Here is a 19,639-nt window from a genome sequence, read left to right as displayed (position 1 = left end):
AACATATCGCTGGCTGAGAGTCACCTTGAGATTTCTAAATGCTTCTTCTAGTAATGAAGCCACCAGCTTTCAGGAACACATAATAAAATCAAACCAACAAGAAAATCTCCTCAGTGTTACACAAACAAGAGTATCACTTCACATTTAATAACAATAAACACGTCACAGGCATCAATAAAAATCTAATAAACAGATGCGGATTATGTATGATAATGGAAATGTAATATAAACACACTTCTGCAGATACCGGCCTATATGAGGTTTCTACAATTACCCAAAAGTACGTGATCGATACCCTTAATTTCGCAGCTAGGCATAATTTCACATTCCTGCTGATTAAGTGTCACATTTTAATGAAAAAAACAAACAACTGCACAGCTGGCTGTAAGAAGAAAAGCTGTTATTAATTCTTTAACGCCTGTCATCACTGCCGGACCTGGAAAGCAAACAGGGCCTCCAGCAAAAAGGGCTGAATGAACACCCTACGCGGAGATCTCAGCGATTAAATAAAATTCAATTACGCCTCTGTGGGACTGGACCCCCTCCCCACCGAGGTCGTGTCGCTTTGCTTGGCAGGTCCGTTATCTCGGCATGGTCTCCGGCCGCCACATTGTAGGCCAAACAGGTCCCTTATTGGAATCAATATCTTTCCAAGAAGATGGATGTGTTCTTACCTTCTGTTTGGCCAAAGCAGATGATGATTGGGTCCGGTGATCTGGGACACTTTCCCCCACCAGACTACTTCACAGGCTGGCTGTACCCAGAAGGCCGCTCACATGCCGGCTGTACCCAGAAGGCCGTCCACATGCCGGCTGTACCCAGAAGGCCGCTCACATGCCGGCTGTACCCAGAAGGCCGTCCACATGCCGGCTGTACCCAGAAGGCCGTCCACATGCCGGCTGTACCCAGAAGGCCGCTCACATGCCGGCTGTACCCAGAAGGCCGTCCACAGGCCGGCTGTACCCAGAAGGCCGTCCACATGCCGGCTGTACCCAGAAGGCCGCTCACATGCCGGCTGTACCCAGAAGGCCGCTCACATGCCGCCTGTACCCAGAAGGCCGCCTGTACCCAGAAGGCCGCTCACATGCCGCCTGTACCCAGAAGGCCGCCTGTACCCAGAAGGCCGCTCACATGCCGGCTGTACCCAGAAGGTCGTCCAGATGCCGGCTGTACCCAGAAGGCCGCCTGTACCCAGAAGGCCGCTCACATGCCGCCTGTACCCAGAAGGTCGTCCAGATGCCGGCTGTACCCAGAAGGCCGTCCACATGCCGGCTGTACCCAGAAGGCCGCTCACATGCCGGCTGTACCCAGAAGGCCGCTCACATGCCGCCTGTACCCAGAAGGCCGCCTGTACCCAGAAGGCCGCTCACATGCCGCCTGTACCCAGAAGGCCGCCTGTACCCAGAAGGCCGCTCACATGCCGGCTGTACCCAGAAGGTCGTCCAGATGCCGGCTGTACCCAGAAGGCCGCCTGTACCCAGAAGGCCGCTCACATGCCGCCTGTACCCAGAAGGTCGTCCAGATGCCGGCTGTACCCAGAAGGCCGTCCACATGCCGGCTGTACCCAGAAGGCCGTCCACAGGCCGGCTGTACCCAGAAGGCCGCTCACATGCCTGCTGTACCCAGAAGGCCGCTCACATGCCGGCTGTACCCAGAAGGCCGTCCACAGGCCGGCTGTACCCAGAAGGCCGTCCACATGCCGGCTGTACCCAGAAGGCCGCTCACATGCCGGCTGTACCCAGAAGGCCGTCCACAGGCCGGCTGTACCCAGAAGGCCGCCTGTACCCAGAAGGCCATCCACAGGCCGGCTGTACCCAGAAGGCCGTCCACATGCCGGCTGTACCCAGAAGGCCGTCCACATGCCGGCTGTACCCAGAAGGCCGTCCACATGCCGGCTGTACCCAGAAGGCCGTCCACAGGCTGGCTGTACCCAGAAGGCCGCTCACATGCCGGCTGTACCCAAAAGGCTGTCCACAGGCCGGCTGTACCAAGAAGGCCGTTCACATGCAAACTGGAGAAACCCCACAGATGTTTCTGTCCTTGTGAGCTTTAGTCACTGCTTTGGTACTCTGCTGGACCTGGATAGATCCAGTTCTCCAAGCTCAGGTGTGGCACCACGTTCAGCCCCAGCTCCGCTTACGTTGACCTCATCCCATGGTCCACAGACACACAGGTCTGACGCCAGGTGACCCCAGCGTTTCAGGTGACTGTGGTCATGCTATGTCATGTGACAAGCTGCACCCTGCTGTGGGTTCCTGGAGTTTCCTGTGATCGACTGGATGAACAGTCACTTATCTGACTTTTAACACCCAGGAAGGAAAAAGGACTGACATCCTGCCCATGGTGGAACCATAACCGGAACCATAACCGGAACCCTAGCCATTCCGCTGACTTTCCAGTTCCCATTAGCCCAGACACTGGGTAATGGCTGGTGTCTCCTCGACCGGCTCGTTACACAGAGACCCAAACGTGACGCTAAAAGGCACCAGAAGCTCATGATATGTTATGGTGGGTTTCTGCTGTCAGAAAGGCCTCTCAGAATAAGAACAGCAAAACAAAAACCTCCCGCAATGCCAGAACCAGGAACACGGAACATTACTCTCTCGACACAGATTGAAGAGTATGGCTGGTAAATGGTTTCTGCAGAAAGAACAGACAAGAAATCAAAGTGCGGACATCAAGCTTCCAGCAGGAGACCAGACGCCGAGGTACCAGGTATGGAGACCTCCTTCACATCCTCGGCAGTAATTAAATAACCAGGCAGCGGGTGGCATGACGGTTAAGTTCATTTTTGGTCCCAGGGTGATGCACTTACACCATTCATGGGAATGGAGCAAATCACCAGTCAAATGACAGACAGGATCAGTGTTTCGAAAAGGTCAGGATTAACGTATGCCTGCATCCCGTACGGATCCCGCAGAAGAGACTCCAGCTCGACCCCGCAGCCATCCCAGGAGAACGGCGGTGCTGAGGGGGCCAAGCCGAGGGCAGGCAGGGTCACTGGGGCAGCGAGAGGTCACCCTGCAGCATGGGGTCACCTTAACACCTGCTCCGAGTCCCTGGTGATGGAGCGACAAAGCCGTGCAGATCTGGCTGACATCTGTGACCAGGGATCAATGCCCCCCCCCCCTCTCCACTCCCCACAATGTCACACACGTGTGCTTCAAGCATGACGACATGAAACGGCTCGTACAGAATAAAAACACGGGCTAATCTTTAACAGAGCAGCTCCCAGCAGACATTCAGACTGAACCATCACACCCAGTAACTCAGCACGCCGTTACACAGGTCCCACATGGCCGCTCTGCTGTCACTATGGAGACCCCGAACTGAGACTGCCAAGCGTCCACTGTGGCCACAGTGAGAATTCCCCGCTTTTCAGTATGAGCATGACGCTCCAGTTCACCTTACAGAAATCGCAGTGGAAGCCACTGCAGCTGTTTTGGAAATAAAGTCAAAACGTACTTCAGGCTGGGAATAACAGAGCCAAGAAGGAGGCTGTATCTCCGCAGATATCTTTACAGTGTATGCATTCTGTCCCATCCTGTCCCCAAGGTGACGCCACTAAACCTGGGAGCAGCGGATACTCTGACCTACTGACTCAAACAGTTCGCTATAAGTCAGTCGTAAAAAACCAAGATGGTGACTCAAAAGTATGACTCACACCGGAACATTAATCAAGGCAGGAGCATGGTGCAGTGTGACAGCTGTGTCATCTGCGCTTGACACTGCTCAGCCAGGGAGCATACCGCATGACACGTCACCGCGTCACTGTCCTGCTCCGGCCGCGGACTCCGCCGGTCCCCTTTCACTAGCACTGTCCTAAGCCCCCCCCTCACTGGCGACACAGCGCCCCTCAAATCAGAGTTATTAGCGGGGGGCAGCCAACCGGCCCAGAGCAGCCGGCTGGGGGGTTAGGGTGATTTGGGAGGCCTAATTTGGGTAATGTGCAGGAACAAAAGCAGGGGAGTCCCTCACCACCACTCCCCCCCAAATGAAAACACCATCCATCACTGCCTAACTACCCCCCCCCCCCCCAGCAGTGAAAGGGAGGGCATGGCATGTGACTCTGCACTAGGCGTGGATGTCCTGGCCCAGCCAAAGACAAAAGCCCTCGTCTCTGCTGCCGGCTTCCGCATTACAGCAGGAGCCGAAAGCCATTAATCCGCACAGGCTGGATACGGCTCCATTTCCCCTAAATGGGCCCGAATCTCTTCACACATTAGCAGAAGAAGCGCGCTGTTTATTTATCTGAGAGTGTGAAAGCAGGTCGGAGCAGCTGTGCAAGGCTTCAGACGCCGAAAAATTCATTAACAGATTCGCTGTGGGGGGGGGGGAGGGGATCAGCCGGCCCTTTTATAATGAAATCTAATTGAAAAGAGCAGCCATAACATGTGCATACAAGCTGATGAGATTTGCCATGCTTGCTGCAGCTTAGGGTTAGTGATGTTAAGTCATAATTAGGTTCTGACTACAAAAGCCATGTACTGTAAAGACCTCCCAGAGTGAGGCATTCTGGGACGCGTAGCACACCCCCACCAACAGAGAGCACAATCAATTCAGCCCAGAAAATATAATGTCAAAATGTCAACTTTGTCTTGGGTCAGTGCTGGGGACCCTGGAGTGTTACTATCTGACACAGACCGCATGCATCTGAAGTCAATAAACTCCCCCCCCCCGAGGGAGGCAGAATCCGCCACCATGTACGCGGCTATAAATATCCACACATCCCAGGAAAAAACATAATTACATGTCTCACAATTCCACGTAATGACTGTCTCCGACTGAGAAATATTAATTCCTTTAAGAATTAGGCCTGACATATTGACAGTACATCAGAAACACCGGATACAGTCTAAACCCAATTAGAAGTACTCATTCAGATCTACTTTCACCATAAATATGATCCAAATGTAGGCAGTCTGTGAACTGCCTGACTCGCCGGGCTACAGCAGTCTGCCTGGGACCGAGATAAACATCAACAACAGGTGAGAGACACAGCCACGAGCGTGATGCACTCATAACGATTACGCAAACACTCAGCGACTACGGCGAGTTCAAAGGTCAAGCGGCATATGTGATTCAGGGGCGTACAGAGATTACCGCTACCATAGGGAAAACGAGGTTAATTAGCGTCCAGGCTCTGCTAATCAAATGCACTTCATTAGCTGATTGTCAGGAAGTGTGACCCGCTTTATAAATGGAGGGCTCTCTGAAGTCTGGCAATGTGGAATATTCCGGGGCTGAGGAAACACCAGACCAAGCCGGAGAAACATCAGCGATGATCTCAGACTAGCAACTGATGCTCATTGGGCTGGGAAGGGTCAAAGGTCGCCTGACCAGCCAATCCATGTCAGTAGCGACACTTTGAGCTGCTTCAGGTTTTACAAACTACTTTAAAACTGAAAGGCTCCTGTGTTTCGCTAAATATTTCAGTTCTTCTTGTGCTTTGACTGGTTAGTTTCCTTGGCCATGCCTGCTATGGAGCTAAATGGCACAGAGTGGAGTATGGACTCCTCTTTACACAAAAACAGTCGGGAGGCAAAGGTGAAGCCATCAGACTGAGAGCTGGAGCTCAGCCGAAAGGTCCCAGGCAGCCCAAATCTACCACCGATTGTCTCAAAATGTCTCTTATATGTCATAGATCTCAAGTGGTGCTATGAGGGGAAGGAGATAAAATTTCTCCAAAATGAGGTTGACAGATAAGCGATAATCTCAAGTCATCACTGCAGAAGGAGGTACTGTAAGCTGCTTTCTGTCGCATGTCAGCTTATTAAAGAAATTAATATGCGGTGGAATCTGTTACATGACCAGATTTACCCAATTTTAACACCTTCTGAGGACTAGATGCCTCTGATTTATGCCCAGAGCCAGAAAACCACACGACTGAATTCCCTGCTCACGTCACTGTAGTTCCTGAACACACATGAACATATCGCTTCTACCAGTTCATTCGACATAAAGGTGCATTCATCTCCAATACCACTAATTCAGATTTAATGACAGACTTTACACGTGCCGGGGCGTAGGATCCATTGGGGGAGGAGGGAAGTCTACCCCCCAAATGTTTAATTTGGCTTCATGCCCCCCCAACAATAAATATACTTTTGCATTTAAATGATTACGTTTTGCCCCTACCCCCCCAATATCAAACTGTCTCCTAAGCTGTTGCCCACATTGATTATTTACAGATCATTATCGCGTTCCTGTTTCTGTTCCTGTTCCTGCTCTCTGCCATTTCCTGTTTGCTCCCTAAACGTACTATCATACCGAGGCTCCCAAGGCTCAGCACACAGGTGCCATGACAGTCCGGAAGTCCTGAACGAGGTTAATCGGGGAATGACTCCCCTGACATCTGAGGAGGTTTTTAAGCTGGGAAGGACGGCAGCAGTTCGCTCAGGCGACGTGCTTTGTGATGCCGCCAAGCCCCCCCCCCCCCCCCCCCCCCCCCGGGACCTGGAGAGATTCCCGCCTTCCGAGGAGCCATGAGATCAATACTCAATCTGGCTCCCGGCCGGAACTCTAGCGACACGCGGCCAGCGGGACACGGCGAGCGAGACGCAGCCAGCGGGCCCGTTATCTCCACAGAAGCCGAGGCCGAGGTCATTCATCACGCGGCCAGGCCCCGTGATTGGCGGGCGCCGCCAGCCCAGGGCCGATAAGGGCCCGGGTCGGGTCACGCTGCCCGATGCCGGAGCCGCATTGTTCCCCGTCGATCGTGGCGATAAGCAGCTCTTCTGCTCGACGCTTACTGGGCTTTTCTCAGAATCAATGTGTTTTCTCTTCTTGCGAAAGGTCCTCTCACTGTAGGCAGTCCGTATCTGTTCCCAGCACCTGGGCGCCCCTCCATACCACACATGATGAGCTGGAGAAAGCATGTGACCTCAGCATCCAATCAGCCGCAAGCAGACACCCTGTGCATTTTACCCTGAGGGCAGGCTGACATCGACGCATTACACAGTGACATCACTAACATCACAGCACTGATGACATTAAGGCACACGACAGCTTTGATGCTATAAGACAAAGCGCACATGTACAGTACAGACCAGACAGACACACTGTACTTGGTTTATTATGACGTTTGAGCTGTAAATTATGTTGCTCTGATTATTCTTTAGAAAACAGATTCCCTCAAGCAAACATGTACTGGTTCACATGGAGGCCCCGCCAACCAGCAGTTACAAAACACCCCATCAGAGGGACACCTTAAGGCCTGAAACCCAGCGGCACCCCCTAGCTGCAGGGGAGCCTGATGTCCTTCTCACCCCCATGACCCATAATGAGGGGCTGTCACACACCCTCCCTGAAAGCTTCTGTTCTATGGGGATGAAAAAGCCGACTCTGCCTGCATATGGCCGCTTATTAGAGACTCTGCCTCTGATTACCTTCAATTACCTACGGCTGAAGCTCCTCCTTTTTCACGGCACTCTGTCCTCACAGCCACAATCTCCGAGTGCCATGTGACCGCGAGTCATACTGGGAACGGCCGCCCGACAGGACCGGCCGCTCACCCCCTCGCAGAACGGAAATTAATCTCGAAGCAATTTGCAATATATCTGTCAGCGGTGCTGCTTAATTACAGGAGCGCGGCGCGGGGTGGCGAGCGGGAAGGGGGCCTGCGCGTGCGCGGCTCAGCCTCCCCCCGTATCAGATCGGACCGCCGGGCCGAGGCAGTGTAAATAAATCAGCTCCTTTCTCTCTCATTATCAGCAGATGCCAGGAGCAGCTTTGGTACGCCGGCTTTGATTCTGCGCTTCGATGGTCGTAATGAGCCCCCAGTCTGAACAATAAAGGAAGAGGAAGCGATCGGCTTCCAGATCACACATGGACCTAATTTAATATTTAGTGCAGTGACTGTCTGTGGCCAACAGGGGGCCCCACACAGCTGCTTGGTTTGAGTGGAGGTAAACACAACCCAATGAAGACAAAGTCTCCAAGGCGAGCCGGTGCAGGTGGGCCAGATGTCAGCCTCCTGCTGACCTACCTCCGATTCCTCTGTTGATGGACCTTCTCCCATCAGCTCCATGGACTGAAGACGCTCTTCCAAGCGACACAGCTCCTGTAAGAGAAAACCACAGCAACCAATAAGACATTAAGTTAAAGCCGGCAAAGTTCCCAGTGTGCATATCCCTTATTCAGCTGCTGTTTATACTCAGAGACCATAACTTCGGCCCGTTGTGTTGAAAGCTGTAGTGCAGCCTGGAGCACCGTCATCTGCATAAGACCGTATCAGCACTTTGAAAGCATTTTTTTCACCCAAATCTCCACCCCCATCCATCACAGCCCGTTACCGTAATACCTGGTGTAAGACTGCACGCACGATTATAAAACTAAGAAGGCCAGCTGCATTCATCTAAAAGAATCTCAGCAGGAATAATCATAGAAGAACGCACACAAGAAACAAGATGAGAGCCAAAAAAAGAGATTTCTGCTCAGAAAGTACCAGAATGTACCAGAATGACTGGGTTGGCTTTGATAGGCCTGGGTAAGTGAGGGGAATGATCTCACAGCCTACGGGTGGATCTAACCATCTAATGAAACTGAAGATGTGATGAGGAAGGTGGAGGAATGAAGACAAGCCGACGGGGGGACGGGGTTGAGCCACCCTGCCAGACGGTGCACGTTGTATTACTGAGGGGCTCTTCCTGCCAAGCTCTGTGCATGCTGGGGCAGCACGGGGGAATTTCCTGGAGCTCCTTCCACCCCCGTGTCCGTGGTTTAGCCCTCAAAAGCTACATAAACACGCAGCATCAAACTCACCTGAAAATGATTTTTTATGCAGTTTGTGAACAGGATGGACCCTCGAAGACCGAGACATCAGCCTCACGCTGACATTTGCCAAGCTTTAAATCTACATGTTTATGAAATGTAGGACGTACTTCTTATATTTTTATATATTAATCAGCTTCGACAAACTGCACGCTCCTCCAGTTTCCTCTCCCTAACCAAACGCCACAGCAGCTGCTGCGAATAGGACGGCCCGCACTTCTCAGATATCCCCTAAATTGAATAATGTCCTGATACAGTATCCATGTCAAATCAGCCAGGGACACTGAACAAACATATGGGCAGGCCGGCGCCATCTGCAGTTTGCAAAAGTTATTTCCCCAAGGAAGAACATATAATGTCATTAGCCATCTCCAACCCTAGTGTCTAACTTGTCAATTATGTTAACAAGCTAGGATTAAATATAGCAGAATCTCTGAGCTGTTTGCCATAATGGCCCCAGATCTGACCGCTGATGCGTCGATTCAAGAGCCAGTCTATAAATCTGACATGAATAAAATGAAGTTTTATTAGCCATTTGTACAAGGGCAGCTACATTGGAATGTGTTCGTTTTCGAATATCCCATCATGCTCTCCTTTGAGACCCACATAAATAGAGATTAGAGCTGATCTTGGGGTCTGAGGACAAGGCCAGCCGTCCAGCCAGTGCCCCGGGAGCATTTATCATGCCAGTTAAGCGCCTGGCTAAAGGGCTTAAGGGAGATCTGACTATTCTCCTGAACACGGGATTCAAACCAGTGACCTTCCGGTCACAGGCGCAGATGCACATGCTTGGATGACCCTGGGAAATCCCACGGAGCCTGAGCAGCTGATGTTAGCAGAGCCAATGCCGTCACAGCGTTTTCCTCAGCGACTGGGTTGTACACGGGCTTGACACGCCTCCTGAAACATGACAATGGCCCCCCCGCCACAATCAATCATGCGAGACGATGAAAAGGACGGATTCGATCAGAGAACCTGAGAGCCGACAGAAGCACGAGGCCAGATAAATGTGGAGCCCAAAGCCTTATCTCAGACCGCATCTTAACAAGCCACCGCACAACACAATCATATCTCTCTGGGAATGCAACCCAATAACACACGGAGCATCTGCCCAATTCATCCAGAGTCCCTTATTCCTGCAGCCGGGGGGTTTCCTGACAAAGGGGCGGGGCTACAACAGACATGCTCAAAGTTCCGCCCCAATTAAGCTAAACGCAGCGGCCTTTAAGCAGCGAGGGGGTCACTGGCACTGTCGTCGGCATGTGGCAGCGTCTGGTGCAGGCAAAGGGGGGGGGGCACGTGGACAATGCAACCGTGTTCCTACACAATCCCAGCGCCACCCCCTGGCGTTGGCCCCAGGCCCCCTGCCATCTCCAAAGGGCCCCCTAATTTGACCCCCCTGCCGTGATCAGGCAGCCGGGGTTGGGGGACTTCAAACAGGATGAGGCTGAGCTGGGCTCCCTTTAACGCTCGGTGGATTTTTCCGGGCCTTTCCGTCTGATGAGGTCGCGGCACAGAGCTGGAGATGTGACCCCCAGCCAGCACAGCGTTTTGGGCGGGTTTTCACGTCCAGTGAGTGCCGGTCATTAAAGGGAAGGCCATCCTCCCGTCCAATGAGTGCTGCTCATTAAAGGGAAGGCCATCCCCATTAGGCTGGCATCAGCAACATCCCATGGGAAGCCCTCCCTCTGCAGATGCTTTTGCAAATAATCATAATAATAAAAAATCAGACATAAAACCAGTTAGTGGAATTTAATGACACATTTTATTGAAGATATGCTAACGAGACGGTCCACACAGCAGCACACGTTTACTGGGAGTGAGACGGATTTCTAGGTGGGATTAAGTCAATCCACAATCACATCCAGCACAGAGAGCATTCTGGGTCTCCCAGAGGAAGGAGAGGAGGTTAGACTCATGACCTTCCGATCACAGAACCCTGACCCACAGAGTCACACATCCGCCGGGAGCATCCCAGAAAACTCAGAGATAGACTGAGCAGGAGACATGCTGATGGAGCCGGGGGGGGTGCTAAGCCGGGGAGCCCGGGGGGGGGGAGGGGGGGGGGGTGTAAACCCGGGGAGCCGGGGGGGCAGAAAGCCGGGGAGCTGGGGGGGGGTACAAAGCCGGGGAGCTGGGGGGGGGGGTGCAAACCCAGGGAGCCGGGGGGGGGGATGTGTATGTGACAAGCCGTAGCCTCCTGGTCCTGAGGTATATTTGGGGACACGTCAACACACCAGTGTCATGTGAAGGATCATGAATTCAAAAGTCCAGATCAGAGATGCGCGTGATTCCCCCAAAAACCGGACTGACTGACCCCCTTGACAGCAGCCTCTCTCTAACGAGCACGTTTGTCTGCCTCGGTTTGAGACCCGTAGCGGTCGGCTGTGTGTCACCAGCCTGCTTCCCCCAGTCCGGCCGGCGGGATCCCACCAGCGGTGTCCCGTGTCGACGCTGCAGAGACGTCGCTGAGATCAGCCACCTGTCTATGGGACACACCTTTCCACATCACAAAAAACCAAGCTTGGCTCATTTACAGGCGTTCTCTTTGACAACAGATAAAACTGTTTTTGATGAATGAAATCATAACCAAAGAAATGTGCTTGATTTATATGACAACACAGTGCGACGTAGCTAATCAGTAAGGAAACAAGGTAATTTCTGCTAAAGATGGACAGATGTCACGTCCGATCCAAGTGGAGATCAAACATCTCTGCTTCCTTTGTAAATGGGAGGCTTTTTAATGGAAATGAAGACAGCTAACAAATACTCCTTTGAGCCAGCCGCTGTCAGTCAGAGACACACCAAAATATCCTTAGTATTTTAAATAAAAAAGCCTGTCTTCATTTTCCTGGGCCATGTTGTTAAAAACCTATAATTATAGATAATATAATAAAATAAAAAGCTTAACTGCGGACGGTCGTGGTAATAGATGTAATCGGCATGCTCACGGATTATTGTCTATTGATTTATACACTAGGGAGAGTTAGATTGTTTGTTTCTGGTGAGTCACGCTGAATGATGGTGTTCCTGGAGGGGGGTCATACATCATTACAGAGGTCACATCCCGGGCGCGCGCACACACACACACACACACAGGTATGCGAGTCCAGTCTAAACTAAGCCATATTCCCCCCTGCTATGCTGCCCCCCAGTACACACAACCACAGGAAAATGCTAATTTTCTTCAGCTCCATGGACTCTGTGGTGTTTAACTGATTGCTAGCCTGTAGCTCCAATCTGACTTTCCAGACATTGGGAATAAAATTCAGATGCGTGAAAGAGGATCATAAGGACCATCAATAAAAAATTATATCTAAGCACCTTTTAATGGCTGAAGTTTGCTGACTGCACTTACTGTCAGAAAATTAATTTTCATGCAGGCAGGAGTAACACCTTTATAATGATTTATAGCATGTTAAAAATGAACCGATGGATTTTCATGGTTTCAGAGAAGATGGCACATCGACAGAGGCAAACGTGAACCCAAAAGGTGTGAACAGATCCCACAGCGCAGCATCCGCTGCCAGCGAGATCTCAGAACGCAGCTCTTCTGTAACAGTCTTCATAACATCATTGTTCTCTTCAATTCTATCCATTGTATTTATTTTTATATATTTTCACAACACAATCGGCCCAAGGCACGTGACACAAGTGTGTGGCGATCCATCATGACATCATTTATACAGAACGGTGCATTAAACAGGAAAGATGGAAACTAAAACCTTCCAGATGATGGAGTAGAGGATCTGCTGGTGCTCACCGTTTCACTGCAAGCTTTAAACTAAACTGAAGCAGGCGGTGAGGTGGTCCCTAGAGGGTCCGTCTGCTGGACCCTAGAGAAGGTGCTTACTCAGAACTCCTCCCGGAAAAAGTGCCGCCATGTCATTTTGGACCATCTGAGTAAATAGCCACACATGTGACGTGTTCACACTGGGAGCAGCAAACAAGGCCTTGCAGATTAAACAGCAAACATAAACTGAAGGCAAACTTCAAAATCTTGGTCAAATTCAGCAGCGCTCAAGTCAGCACCTTCGAGATTAAAGGTGATCTTTAAAAAAATCAAAGCAGGGAGACTTTTTACAGGTGCTGTGATGGGTTGACGCCCCGTCCAGCAACGTTCCCTGCCTTGTTGCCATAGCTTCTGGGATAGGTTCCGGACCCTGCATTAATTTAACCCTGCATAGGACCAGTGGGTGTAGGAAATGGAGGGTGGCTGCAGTGGTGTAGTCCAGTTTGCAGTAGCGGAGATACTGTGATGGTTCCCCGTCCCCCCACTCGCACGCACACCCCAGCGCGACACGACACCCCACAATCCTGTCATTTCTATTTTAAAATCCCAATCACAGCTGCATTCGCAAGTGTATGGCAGTGCTTGAAGTGGGCCGGAACGCAGTTCCGAAACTTCTATATTTTCGTCTTTTGGGTTCCGCCACTTTTTTCTGCGTTCCGGTACTTACTGAAACTGATCCGACGCAGCGACAGTGGCCCGAGAATAGACAATATCACAAGACGGATAAAAGACTACATGTTGTTTTAATGGTTTTTCAGTATTCCATTTGTGAATTAGAAAAAAGTAGCCTATGCCTATAGGTTATTGCTTGGAAGAATGATTAAATTAAAATAGTTTTTGAACCAACACATCCTAAAGACTTGATTTTTTTTTCACTGCACAAATGTCAAATGTCGGAAAATTAGAGTTCCTGCACTTATTTTTTCCCACTTCAAGCACTGGTGTATGGGCTCTAGTTTCTGAAATGTGCTCATTGGTGCTCCAGTTGAATGGGGAGGGGTGAGGGAGGGCTGTCTGATTGGGTGATATGAACATTCTTTTTTCTTTCATATTCAGCAGCTGTGCTTGCTGTCTCCCAATCCAGTGTTTGTGAAAAACATTAGCTTGTGAAATTTCTGTCACAAAACATAGGTATCCTTGATTCCTTACACATTTTTAAGTGATACAGAAATCTTGAGCTTTCCTAGTGGGTTCACAATGTATCATTGCATATTTTAACGGGGTATGCAGACATCTAGGAGCATTTTCAGTGGGTATACAGCAGTTCTTCTGGAAAGTTCCTGAGTAAGAACCACAATATAAAATGCTATCAGGGAAGCCTTAGCACTCGCGATCAGGGAAGCCTTAGCACTCGCGATCAGGGAAGCCTTAGCACTCGCGATCAGGGAAGCCTTAGCACTCGCGATCAGGGAAGCCTTAGCACTCGCGATCAGGGAAACATTAGCACTCGCTATCAGTGATACAGGTCACTATCACGAAACTTTAGCGCTTGCTATCAGGAAAACGTTAGCACTCGCTATCAGGGAAACTTTAGCGCTTGCTATCAGGGAAACTTTAGCACTCCCTATCAGGGAAACTTTAGCACTCGCTATCAGGGAAACTTTAGCACTCGCTATCAGTGATACAGGTCACTATCACGGAAACTTTAGCGCTTGCTATCAGGAAAACGTTAGCACTCGCTATCAGGGAAACTTTAGCACTCGCTATCAGGGAAACTTTAGCGCTCATTATCAGGGAAACTTTAGCACTCGCTATCAGGGAAACTTTAGCACTCGCTATCAGGGAAACTTTAGCGCTCATTATCAGGGAAACTTTAGCGCTCATTATCAGGGTAACTTTAGCACTCGCTATCAGGGAAACTTTAGCACTCGCTATCAGGAAAACTTTAGCGCTCGCTATCAGGGAAACTTTAGCGCTCGCTATCAGGGAAACTTTAGCGCTCGCTATCAGGGAAACTTGAGCGCTGGCTATCAGGGAAACTTTAGCGCTCGCTATCAGGGAAACTTTAGCGCTCATTATCAGGGAAACATAAGCGCTCGCTAACAGGGAAACATTTGCGCTCGTTATCAGGGAACACACTCTGTGAGCAGGGGCCCAGGAGACTCAAGTAGCTGGGCGGGGGGGGGGGGGGTCTCAGAGTCCAGACAGGAACATGAGAAGATGTGCTGGGGGCTGTCTGCCATGGGCACACCACTAACAAACATTACCATTTGGGGGGGGGGGTTCTTTATTACTGCCATTAGAGTCCGATACTAATGTCCTGAATTATTCATACGGTAACTTTTGTTTTGGCAAAGACCACCTCCAGGCTTCACCAAACGCTAATGCTGTCGTTTCACAGGATCAGTATGGCAGGGCTCCCCTTTTGTGTTTTATGCTGTAAGCTCTGTTTAATGTATACAAACAGATTTCACATCTAATGGTGTTAGGTTGTGATTGGCAGTAGTATGTAACCCGCAGCTTAAATCTAAATAACTGAACTCGATGGTTTAAAAGAAAAAAAAAACGTCTGATTTATTTTCTGAATAAGAGATCCTTAAAGAAAATCAAATGCCCTTTAATATAAGTGAGTTTCTTTATGCATCCGTAGACGTCTGCAGGGATTTTTATCCTTTTATCCTTCGGCCACTCATGATTTCTGAGGGGAGCACAGTTTAAGGGTGGACGGCTTGGACATCTTTAGCAGAAATGCCAATTAATTACCCAAGAGCAAATACTGCAGCCTGAAGTGCAGCTCTGTGCATTATTACACCGTGGTCTGGCTCCAGACTCCCGTCTTAGTGCCCAGCTACTCTCAAGAGTCATTCACAGAGACGGGAAACAGGATTACGATCAAATTATCGCTCACATTAATTAGCATTACCACAAGAAGACACAGTCCAGTCATTCTCATCTGCGGCTGAAACAACAACAAGTGCTGAGGAATATAGAAGGTGCCAGAAGATACAAGATCTAGTTCCAGTTTCATGCTGGAACAGACGACCAGCAGCCTAATGTGTCTGGGATTCCGAAAAGATCTGAAGCAGGATATTTAATGACTTTTTTTTTTTGAGGCTAACTGCCAGGGAAGGGCATGACATTCCGAAATCGTGAACTGGGATGCTGTGGGTCTTCGCAGCAGTCCGCAGATGAAGGGAGTGGAGGCGCTGTGGAGCACTAGCCATCCACCGAATGGGTCCAGAGGTGAAAAGTGGCCTGTGTTCGGCCGGGTCGCTGCTAGCTGACTCGGCAGTGATGCTGCCTGGGCACCTTTCAGGAGATTCAAGTGGCCAGCGGCCTCATCCTACTGAATGCATATCCGCAGCTAATGTGAGGTTGAAGTGCAGAGCTGACCTTTTCAGAACGGCAGGGAAATAATTTCACTGGATGCTAAACAAAAGTCAAGCTGACAGGCAAATTAGCGACCATCTGCATCTCGTTTGCATCGCCGTTATTTACATATTTCACCATGACGCGCTGACATCCTGCATATGCCGTTACCCCGCAAGAGCTTTGGACAGAACTGTCTGCGCGAAGGATGAACGTAAAGCCGACTCGGCCTTAATTAACGAAAAACCTCACAGATCGATGCAAACGGGCGTGAGTTTGTCAGGCGCCATTCGTTCTGACCAGGGGAATCGTTATCCGTTTGCAGGTGGGAATATTTAGTCAGTTAGGTGAGGGAACACCGTTATCAAACCAGCATGGGTGTTCAGTCTAATGGAGACGGATGAGGTGAAGCGTGCCGACTCGCAGATTCGGATAATGTGAATCCAATCCAGAGGTGCAGACTAACCTGCTGCCTGCTGGCACAAGGCCGGTAATTGAAAATGACGAACACTCACTAATTGCAGGTCACGGCTGACCAGGGTCACCCAGAGGCACCTGAGGCTCTCATTCTCATTGGGAGGCTAATCTCATACCCCCTTGCCCCCCCATGATGAAACTGGCTTCCTCCTTGAGAGAAATGGGGCTGTGGTCTCATTCAGGCCACCTCTTAATGGCTCTTGAAGTCCAACAATGAGAGAACTAATTGGACTGGATTCTCGAAATGCACGAAGCCCCTTCCAGTCCAGGTCACACAGACTGGGCCAGGATGCCGGTGACCCTAATGCAGAATGCATTTCATCTCGCCCACCCCACCATCATGCATGTTAGTGCTGTCCCAAAGTCTGCACTTTCTCATCGCAAGTCGCATCCTTAAACCGGCATGTCATTTCCCATAAGCGTGCAGCAGAAAGTGCCATCCCATAGCACACTGTACGGCAATTGTCCTTCTATGGTGTGCTAAGGGCGCCACCTGGTGGTAATGCAAAAATATTACACTGTTCAAACAAAGGATTAAATAACAAAGGGAACAGGAAACACATTGACCTTCGTGTAATACCGCAGGGATTACATTAATTACTTAAAAAAAGAGAAATCTCTCAGTACACACGCCATTTCACAAATTGTCAGAAATGGCAGAAAAGGCAGACACCAGCCATGGGGCCTCAGGCAGCAAAGGGGACAGGGGACAGAGGACAGGGGGACACCCAGGATGTCAGTCCATCACAGGACACACAGAGCATGTCACTGTGTCATTTTCTACTTTTTCCTCGTCTTCCAATACTTCAACAGCAGGTGGCGTGACAGTTAAAGACATGGCCTTGTAGGCTAAATGTGCTGGTTCAGTCCCAGCAGGGGCTCTCCTACAGCAACGCACTCTGATGTGACACAGCGGGGAGGTCTGGGCCAAAAGGGCGCAGTTCAGAATGGGAGACGGTAGCTTCAGTCAGACCAGGAAGGACCAGACAGAGGTCCCATCTCCTCTGAAATGATCCAGACTGAGGTCCCATCTCCTCTGAAATGATCCAGACTGAGGTCCCGTCTCCTCTGAAATGATCCAGACTGAGATCCCATCTCCTCTGAAATGATCCAGACTGAGGTCCCGTCTCCTCTGAAATGATCCAGACTGAGGTCCCATCTGCTCTGAAATGATCCAGACTGAGGTCCCATCTCCTCTGAAATGATCCAGACTGAGGTCCCGTGTCCTCTGAAATGATCCAGACTGAGGTCCCGTCTCCTCTGAAATGATCCAGACTGAGGTCCCGTCTCCTCTGAAATGCTCCAGACTGAGGTCCCGTCTCCTTTGAAATGACCCAGACTGAGGTCCCGTCTCCTTTGAAATGACCCAGACTGAGGTTCCATTTCCTCCAGCAGAAGACAGGCGCTTTTTGAAGCTAATCGCAGCCGTTAAGTCTGTGGGCCAGCTGCTCTGTTTTTTCACCTAGGAATGAAACTGCTACATCTGTGCACCAGAAACTCCAAAATTAGCGTTACCTAAGTCAGTGCGTCAGTATTTCAACCACCAAACCACAGAGAGAGCAGAAATCAGCCTGTCAGCAATCCTGGGGTCTGTGCTATGCATTTGTGAAGAGCACGGTGTATTATAACCTCACAGAAGGTTCTAGGTATCAGGCTTTTAGCCGCTGTCAACATGAGATGTGTAAAAATGGGTCTGATAAAAGAATGTGATACAAAATTACAAAAAAAGGCATTTTTAGCCTGGAGTCTGACTTTGAATTTAAATGAGGGCCTCAAGAAAGGAGCTTTCATCTAAAATTATATTAAATTATATCATATATAACATTATATACTATTAAATTACATTATTAACTTGGTACCTGCCACAGTATGTCTGTGATGTGCACATTCACAGAAAAGTGTGAAGTTGGGTAATATCACTATAGGGCATGGAGTAGGGGATTGTGGGTACCCTTCCAGAGCCATGGAGACCAGCTGAGGAACTGGGGGGGGGGGGGGGCAGAGAAACCGGGCCCTAATGAAGCCCATCCACCCTGTTCCAGGACCCTGCCCAGCTTTAAGTACATTAAAGCCTGCCATTAGCATCAGCGGCTAAAGATAGCAGCAGGTGAATTGTGGCTGCAGACTGCAAGTGGGCGGGGCTACGCTCAATAGGGACCCCAATAAATAATCAAGGATTTGGGCTTAAACCAATCATGTGGCTGACAGAGCGTGACGGTCTCGCCCACCTCAGTCCATTCGCCCCAGGCAGGGTCGGCCTTATTGGGGGGGGGCATTCATGGGTCATGCCCCCAAAATGAGTCATTGTACCCTCCTCTCCCCAACACCACCCACTAAGAAGTCTGTCTTTTATCTTATTTCAATTTCATTTTTAAATAACGGCATTCATCCTCAAACAGAGAGCCAATCTGCCGCCCTCTCCAATGAGCCTGGCTACAGATTGTCTGCTTATCCAGCGCTTCACCACCCCATCAACAACTTTTACCATCGCCTAGGGCTGGCCGCTACACTGGATTATTATGGTATATCGATACATTTTCAAAACAAGATATAGGATGACACAAAACCCTTTGTATCGATATACTTGTGTGCCATTAAATTAAGGCTCTTAAAGACATTTAATAGAAACCAATAATATTCATTCCATCCTGGTTGTGAACAACACGAGAGCTTCGGTCGTGACGTTACACAGAATCCCAGAATTCACAGAGAAAATTAGACCAATCAGTTAGCAGCGTCTCACAGGGAAGCTGACGGGGGGAAAGGCCAGGAATCATTGGTACGAGGATCATTTAGCTTTAAAACATTGTTAAAAGTACCATAATTTGCAATATTTGTTTTATTTTGTTAAAATGTAATAACTTAAAGTGCGGATCTTTTGATTTAAATGCACTTTTAATGCCTGTCAGCCTTCTGATGTTAGAGCCATTTGCCAAATACACAATATGGACAAAAGTACTGGGACACCTGGCCTTCGCAGCCACAGGTCATTTTATGACACCCCATTCTAAATCCATAGGCAGCAAAATAAGGACATCGGTGAGGCCAGTCACTGCTAATGGGTGTGAAGGCCTGGCTCGCAATCTCCATTTAGTTCATCCCAAAGGACTTTGATGAGGTTGAGGTCTGGGCTCTGTGTGGGCCAGTCAAATTCTTCCACACCAAACTCACCCATTCATGTCTTTATGGACCTTGCTTTGTGCACTGGGGCACAGTCACGCTGGAACAGAAAGGCGCCTTCTCCAAACTGTTCCCACAAAGCTGGAAGCATAGACTTGTCCAAAACAT

At 49.8% G+C, this 19,639-nt stretch overlaps 1 protein-coding gene across 1 annotated transcript in view; it reads right to left on the bottom strand.

Moving 5' to 3' along the window:
- The window catches only part of LOC111858650 (PDZ domain-containing RING finger protein 4-like), an 81,704-nt gene that overhangs the window by 57,459 nt on the left and 4,606 nt on the right, over positions 1-19,639 (bottom strand). The window contains exon 3 of the mRNA XM_072709931.1: positions 7,988-8,062. Within this exon, the coding sequence (XP_072566032.1) occupies positions 7,988-8,062 (75 nt within the window). The remainder of the gene's footprint in view (positions 1-7,987; positions 8,063-19,639) is intronic.

Source organism: Paramormyrops kingsleyae, chromosome 3, assembly GCF_048594095.1.
Source record: "Paramormyrops kingsleyae isolate MSU_618 chromosome 3, PKINGS_0.4, whole genome shotgun sequence".
NCBI lineage: Eukaryota > Metazoa > Chordata > Actinopteri > Osteoglossiformes > Mormyridae > Paramormyrops > Paramormyrops kingsleyae.
Note: the sequence above shows the minus strand (reverse complement) of the source record. Positions and strands in the feature narration are given on the sequence as shown.